General features: G+C 24.9%; 1 protein-coding gene across 1 annotated transcript; it reads right to left on the reverse strand.

Moving 5' to 3' along the window:
- Positions 1 to 1,560: 1,560 nt before the first annotated feature.
- LOC132935403 (uncharacterized) lies at positions 1,561 to 4,882 on the reverse strand. Its single transcript, XM_061001951.1, has 5 exons — positions 4,767 to 4,882; positions 2,832 to 2,942; positions 2,372 to 2,628; positions 1,797 to 1,956; positions 1,561 to 1,679 (listed from the first exon to the last, which is right to left on the reverse strand). Exons 1-5 carry the CDS (start codon positions 4,852 to 4,854, stop codon positions 1,561 to 1,563), a joined length of 735 nt encoding a protein of 244 aa, XP_060857934.1. The 5' UTR covers positions 4,855 to 4,882.
- Between the last annotated feature and the right edge of the window lie 3,591 nt (positions 4,883 to 8,473).

Below are 8,473 nucleotides of genomic sequence, written 5' to 3' on the forward strand. Positions count from 1 at the left end.
AAATGTATACTTACACTTTTTGTTTAAATTAATTTTTGTTTTATATATATATTTATATTATCTACACTTATATTATGTATTTTTCATGTGAATTATATATTGTTTAAATATTAAAATATTTCAAGGCGGGCGGTGTTGACGCGTGCTATCATATTATTATATTGTACTATTTTATTATTATTATTTTATATTAAGAGTCGATAATTTGTATCGGTATTGTTCGGTCTTGATAAAGACGATACGCGGGCTGATCCCGATAACACATTATTGTAGACTTATATTATACTGTGTGACTATTGAGTCAGTCGCGTACGATCGATGTAATCGGCACCGTCTCGCGTCGTCGTAATAAATAACCATAAATAAAGAGGTATATTATATTTTTGCGATCGAAATAAGACGCGTTACAATATATTGATTAAACTAATTATTCCTATCCGAGGACCAAAAACAAAGAAAAAGCGTTACAGTCCACAACAACAATATTGTGTTTCAATAACAAATTCGTCTGTATTCACTTTTCGCCTAGTCGGTACGTCCCACATAGCAAAATTACATTTTAAAAACATTTTCAAAATATCTTTTAGAAAACGAAAAACATTTTAATATCATTTTCTAATCATCAACCTAGGTTTTAAAAATATTTTTAAAACATTTTTTGTCGCGAAAAAAAAATCATCAAAATGTTTTTTAATCATTTCAAAAATATTTTCTATTATATTTTGAAAACATATGTAATGTATGTATCTAAAATATTTTTTAAAAATATTTGCAATATATTCTTATTAGTCCGTTTAATTCTGGCCATCAAATAAATCAATATGACAATATAATATAATAATATAACTTATATATTATGTTTAAACGTTTAAAGGGACCCATTATAATTTTGATAAATACATAAAAAAAATTATTTCCCAAAAACTGCTATAGTGCATAATATATTATGTATATATATTATATTATACCATGACAAGTATAATAAATTATGTACAAAAGATCAAAAATTAAAATTTCCTACTATATTATAATTACCTAATTACAAACTTGAATAAAAAAAAATACCTATATAGTACCTATATAAAAAGATTTATATTACCATATTTATACTTGCTGTAAGATATACTTTTTTTGTAAATATAAAAAGAAAAACAAATAATAATAGGAAATAGGAAAAGGTAGTTGATATTCACTAATAAATATTAACACATTTGTTATTACTAGTAGGTACCTAATGTAATTTTTATTTTTATTTTTATAGACAATATATTAATAATTATAGGTAACACATTTAAAATGTATCTATAGAAATATAGCTAGTGTGTGTAATATACTACAATAGTGTAGTATTTGAATTATACATAGTATACATTACATACACGTGTTTATATTATTTTATATGTATATAAGTGTGGTATGTATATAGGGGATAGTGTATAATATTATTGAGTACCTAATGAGTTTAAATTATTGATTTTAAATTATGTAATACTGAATTTTTAAGTTATTTATATATAATTATGAGAATACAGTTGTGAATTAAAAATTTAATTGAATGAACTATTGTTTAGATTTTTTTTTTTCTTCTCTAAATTTCGCGTTTGCCATAAAAAATTTCATCGGCTTCAAAATTTCCATATCCGTACAATTTCTGTGTGCTTGTATACTTCGTACAGTAGCTGAAACGTTCAAAAAATAGACTTAAGATATAGTAGATATGTTATTTTGTTATTTAGAATTATTCTAGCAGGTACTAGGTATTAGGTTTTAAAAAATTTTACGAATTGTATAATTACCAAAAATAATGGAACAAGAATTAAGTATAGAAAATACATTTTTCTTTTTTTGGCCAGCGTATGAAAACTGTGCTAAAAGGTTGTTGTGGAACATTTTCGCCATTATCTGACGAGTCATATCAGACACCGATGGCCGTTCCAGTCTTGCTAAATATGTTTGCTGAAAAACAAATACTTATTATTGTCTATTGTTTAATATTTATTTTGTATTATAGCTATAAAAAGTTATTTTTTTACACTATATTCAGACGATTTTGAGTAAAGATAATGTTAATGAATAATGTTCGATGTATAGGAATTAATTGCTATTTTTTAACAATCAATTTCACAATTATTATTCATTTTATACACTTTATACATAATTAAAAATTAGATATCTACATAGTTGTAGATACTTGAATTTTTTATTGATATTGGCGTAAACATTTTAAGTTTTTTATGCATCGTATATCTAAGTAGTAAGTATGCATTTACTTAAATTAGGTAGATATAGGTTGTATAAGAGTAGTATAACAAACAAAATATTATAGTAAATAACTAATAAGTATAATCCATTCACATTGCATAAGTATTACCAATTTTAGTCGGAAGTCATTATCCTTCAACTTCTCTTCAAGTACAGTTAACTCGTCAATATTGGTTAATGGAAATTGATTAAAATCTTCATCGATTAAATAGTCATTGTTGGTCTGTAGTAATGATGAAGATAAAAGATTATTTGATTTTTTCATAATATCATTTAACATATTTTCAATCCTGTCGAGTTTTTTTGTGTTTTCCCTAATTTCATACTTCATATTTGTCATTCCTCGAAGAATATTGATGACAATTTCTGAAAAATATGTGCATCATTTATATTATTTAAAACGTATAAAGTATAAAGTATTTATAGGTACCTATTTAATATTTAGGAATATGTATAAATATGTAAAATGTATTAGATATAGCCATATAGGTAATTATATAGTTTTTAGGTAGGTATATGGTAAATTATAATTCATAGATATTTTAACAAACTATTTTTACTATTATTACCTCGATCTTTCAAATTATGAGGCGTTGGTTGAGTTGGTGTATGATCAAAATGTAATCGTTTTTTACCTTTTGATTTTGATGGTGAAACAATACTAATTTCGTTAATTGAATCTTAAAAAAAAAACATACGTTCACAAAAATATAATACAAGGACACAAGGTATACCATAATATAGGTACCTATTTAACGCTGTGATATATAGGTATATATATATATATAATCTACAATATTAAATTAACAATAATTAGTGAGAAAGCATAAAATTAGTGCACATTTTTCTCAAAATATAATATGAGAGGAACACATAATATTTTATCTCAGTCTACTCATAAGCAATTTTTCAATTTACCCACCTACTCAATACTTTCTAAGTTTTTAAGTAATATTTTGACAGTATTTCAATATAGTAATGACCTTTAGGTAGTATGTACATTTTAAAATAGTATTTCTTATTACATATTATACTAATATAGGTATAGTACAGTATAGTATAGCTGTATAGTATAACAGTATAAGTATAATATAGGTAACACGTCAAAGTTTTCTTGGTACTCGGTAACTGATACGATTTAAAAAAAAAAAATAGTGGTTCAAAAACTAAATTAAATTGAAAATTTGAAAACAATAGTTTCATATTTTTTTTTTAAACATAACGTTTATTATTTGCTACCGACTATAATAGCTGTATATTTAATTCATAATAACTAGGTAGGTACCTACTCTATTTTTGTAAAAGATTAAAGAGAAATGTGAATATTCTTATTCAAATCATCAATTGTATTACCTAATGTTTGATAAAATTTACTATTATAATTACATTACTATGTATTAATATATTATATAATTATATGTAATATACCTATTATTTATCTATAATAATATATTTATATTATATTATAATTATATAATAACAATACATAACAATATTTATCTATCAAGTCATAGAAATCGATTGTTTTTCACAAATTATTTAAGTTGTGATAATAAAACCGCCAATTCAATTGATAACATCAAACCCACGTGGGCACGTGTCTCATTAGTCATTGTTGTTGTCTGGCGTTCCGTTTAGGTCGTTAAAGGCTAAAGCGTATTTCTATATTATTATATTATACTTCTTATGTTAGTACTTGAGTATTTCTATATTTCTATTCAAATTATAAACATAAATATTTAATACCGTAGATAGGTGTATAAAATATTATAATATTTTACAATAATTTTACCGTTAAGTTCTTTTTGTATTTTGTCGAGTTTGTTGTCGAAATAAGATTCGTTATGATTTATTGTCATGCTTTTGCCATCATCATTATCATCATCATCAGTTATGTTCCACATGCCAGCGGGTAAGTTCATTAATGTCACATTATTTTCTGAATCAAATATTATTAAACAAAATTATATTGTTTAAGACTCATAGTATTTAATGTTAATTTTAGTAGGTTATTAAAAAGTAGGTATAAATATTAAGTAGGTACTAAAATAGTCGATAGGTACTAAGGTACCTACAACAGGGGTGTTATTTCAACTTTTTGAAAGGTATGCTACTAACTAGGAAGGCCAAAATAATTTTCTGCAGACCAATATTATGTATTGTAATTTTTATTACAAACAATTATTTAAATCTTTATATGTTGTCCATGTAATAATCTTATTATATATAGACACAATTGTAAAAACAAATATTGTATTTTTTTTTCTCAAAATATTGAGCCCAGGAATTCTAAATTATATTAATAGTATGTAAATATGTAATGTACAAGTACATAAAACAAATCTTGAAATCCTCAATTATTCATAAAATACTTAATATAAACTAAATATTTTCATATTTATTTTATTTTTACTTCAAATAACGCCCCTGAACTACTAATCTATACTCAGGTCTATAATACTTATATTTGTAAGTTATCAGATTTAAATTTATATTTTTCATACCACTAAAAGTTTGTTTTTGAGATGATTTTTGAATTGCTTCACATAACAAATTTGGTTTGTCATTTATTCGGCAATTTTTTTCCCTCATCCATTCATCATCAAATGACGTATTTGGCAATTTTCTTTTGCCTATTTTTAGTACATATTATATTATTGAAGACATAGTTTACTTAAAGTATCTTCTTACATTTTTCACTAGTTTTTCTTACCTTTAAGTTTTTGAGGAGTATATATCATGTCAGTATCCAAATCATCAGTATCTGTAACATCTAATACGAGTATTGTATTGGATAAGTACTTATAAAATAATTAACTAAGTTTATCATTGTATTACCAGCTTTCTCTGTAAACTTGGGAGGATTTGGTACTTTCTGCTGAACGGCCTCTAACGTTTTGTTTTTTTTAGTCTTTTGTGTTGAAGTATTTAAACAATTATCGCTGTTAAATTGTTTTTTGTACCTGTCTTTTCTGGTTTCTTTTCCTTCGTTTGATGATGACAAGTCTGATGTAAATGTTGCTTTAGTAGCTTTCATCTTAGCTTCTTTTAAACTTACTAAAAATTAGGTAGGTATAACTTTAAAATATTTTTCATATAGATATTTGTCAATGATTAGTAATTAATTGTTATATTATAATCAATATTCTATTAATTTAAATTTGTATATTTAAAACACTAAACAAATGTAGGTATAATAAACTGATGTGTTTAACTATAACATTATTACTTACTAATATCTGTTGCCAAAACCCGTACATTATACCAGTTGTACTCATATGTATTGGGATGCATCATTTTTTCAATCCGTTTTTGAGGATTAAAATTTGATTTTGGCCAAGCACACTTAATGCCATCTTTTGATAGCCAATTGGAAGGAACAGCCTCAACAACATTTTCATGTTTAAATACAACGACAGAAAAAGTCATTTTTCAATATATTTCACTAAAATTTAAGTTAGAAATAATTATATTTATGTTTAATCCATATAATTTGTAATCATATTTTATTTAAATTATATTTTATTATTAAATACAGTTTATAAATGTACCTATATAATTATTATTTTTATTTATTAGTTTAATATTCTGAATGTATTATTGGTAGAGCTATGTTTTGGCCATCTTTTTCTATAAGCATTACTTTTTTTTTAATATCTTTTAGAGGAATCCAAATTAGCTCATTTGATAAATTTTTAACTATGTATATATCTAAGATAGTTGAGCTTATTGGTTCTTCATAGAATGGTATTTTAATTAAGTATAACTTTCCAATCAAAACAACTTCATTTGTGTTCATTGTATGTCCTATATTGAGAACTTCCATAATATTATTGTCTTTGGTCAATATAAAGCGATCAGCTGTGGACATTGTCTTAATTTTCATATTTTTGAAATGCACATTTCTATATTGTAGTGATGTCAAATCATCTAATAGAGGTCCATTTGAGTGTTCTTTTTTTAAAGTGATTTCTGTTTTTATATTTTTATGCTGAAAATTATTATGTTCGTTGTGTTCATAATTCCTTTTTATGATTTGTTGAAGTGGTTTATCTGACTTTCTTATCATCTTTTTAAGTGATTTCATGAAGTTTTCAAAAGGGAAGGAACTTATATTATCCAGAGAACCAAAATTGATGTAGTCATCAGCAATATGTAGTAGGCCATGAACGTTATGAGAAATAAAATGTTTTCCATAAATTATTTCAAAATTTTGTACAAAATATTTAAGTAAATCTCTTGCATAATTTATGTACTTAATTTCCATATTATTACTCAATAGTATAGTCATAGCAATATTTAGTGACATAAAGTGTTTGAAACATTCATCTTTAATACAACCTTTGAAAATAATTTGCCCTGTGTACAATAGAATTTGTCTGAATTCAGTGGCCTTGAATCTTGCTAATTCATTCAAAGATCTTGGCTTACGTGCAAATTCACAAGGTATACTTGATTTCAAAGATATAAGTTGTTCTGATATTTTTTTTGATACTGAACTTTGTATTCTTACATTTAAAGGACCTCTATCAAGCCATAAATGGATTAACTTTTTCACTATACCAAGACAAACAAGATGCATATAGTCCAGTGCAAATGTATCAACAATATCAATATTTGGTAGACCAGATAATATAGAAATTATATTTCCAGTATGATGTTCTTCATATTTTCTGGTGACATAGTCATTATGTGTACGTTTTATTAAACTACTATTAGTAAATGGAAAGCATGTTCGATTTTTCAGGTATTCACCTTCTTCCAAACATCGCGTACATGAATCAAAACCTGCATGACCTTTTATTTTAAGTATAAATGATTTTGCTGGAGAATCTAGAGAAAACCCATCTATAATCACTTTCATAATTAATCCATTTATATTGATACCATTTGTTAATAATAACTTAGCTTCTGACACAAATTGATCTAGATAATCATTAGAATCATCTGGCTTCTGGTAGCCCCAATAAATTCCAATGGGAAACACCGAGTTGCGATTAGGGCGTATGTATCCTAAAATTGGCCATAACTGGCTTGAACTGCTTTTCGCGATTGGTAAACCGTCAATTCCAATAACAATTTTAATAATATCAATATTACTTGTGGAATTTATTTTGAAATGATTTTGAATTGCATTACTCAAGCCAAAATGATAATATTGACCGGGTTTTATCGTAGTTAAATTTTCTGTCTCATTCATTGTTCTTGTTTGTAGTATAGTCCGAGAATCCTTGGGAAGTTTTGATAATACTGGCACTTTTCTTAAAACTTCCAATAAACCATCCAAAGCATTTCGGCAAATATTAAAGTCTGTTACCCATTTGACTAAATTATGTTTAAATTCATCAAGAACATCAGTTGGTTTATTTGTTATGGGCAATATATTTTCAGAAACCTAAAATATATAATGTAAGCCCTTATAAATTTTAATGTTTATAAATAATTATTAAATAATATGCTGCATTTATACTTTGAATAATGTGTGATCAGGAGTTAACTGAGGACTATCACTTAAAAGTTCTTGAGCATAGTTTTCAGGAATAGTTTCTTCTGTATTGTTATTATCTACTTGCATTATATCATCTGGTCTAAATTTTACTACTTTATTAGTATAAGTGTCAAATCCAAGTATAGAGTCTAGCTCTTCCTTAACACGCCTTTGTATTGTTCGTTTACTTGCCATAATTCCTATGTTGATTTTCATGTTTAAATTTAAAAATAAAAATGAAAAATATCAGTATTACTATTAATGAAGGCAATGTAGGTACCTCAAAATGAATTTGATAGATTCATATAATTATTCATGTTAATATTGACACATATTATTCTTCTTTCTCTTACTATATATTACTCTATATTGTTCTCATAATTAATTATGTTATTCATACCTATCACATTATATTTTAATATAAACATATTTATTTAATATGTATTTATTATTTTAAGTTGTCTCTTATTCTTTCTATAAACATATTGCTAATATAAAATTACTTGTTTTATATACATGTATACAGTTCTGTCATATTTTATTTTATGTATTTGGAATTTTTTTTCCACGAATAAAGAATTATTATTATGATTATTAGTTAAAGTTATTATAAAAAAATTATGATCAGCTACTTATAAATTTAAAACTCTAATATTATCTAAATGTTGTAAGTAACTAGGTATGTATAATATATATATTATATAACTTATTGTACACATAGTG

Source organism: Metopolophium dirhodum, chromosome 1 (assembly GCF_019925205.1).
Source record: "Metopolophium dirhodum isolate CAU chromosome 1, ASM1992520v1, whole genome shotgun sequence".
NCBI lineage: Eukaryota > Metazoa > Arthropoda > Insecta > Hemiptera > Aphididae > Metopolophium > Metopolophium dirhodum.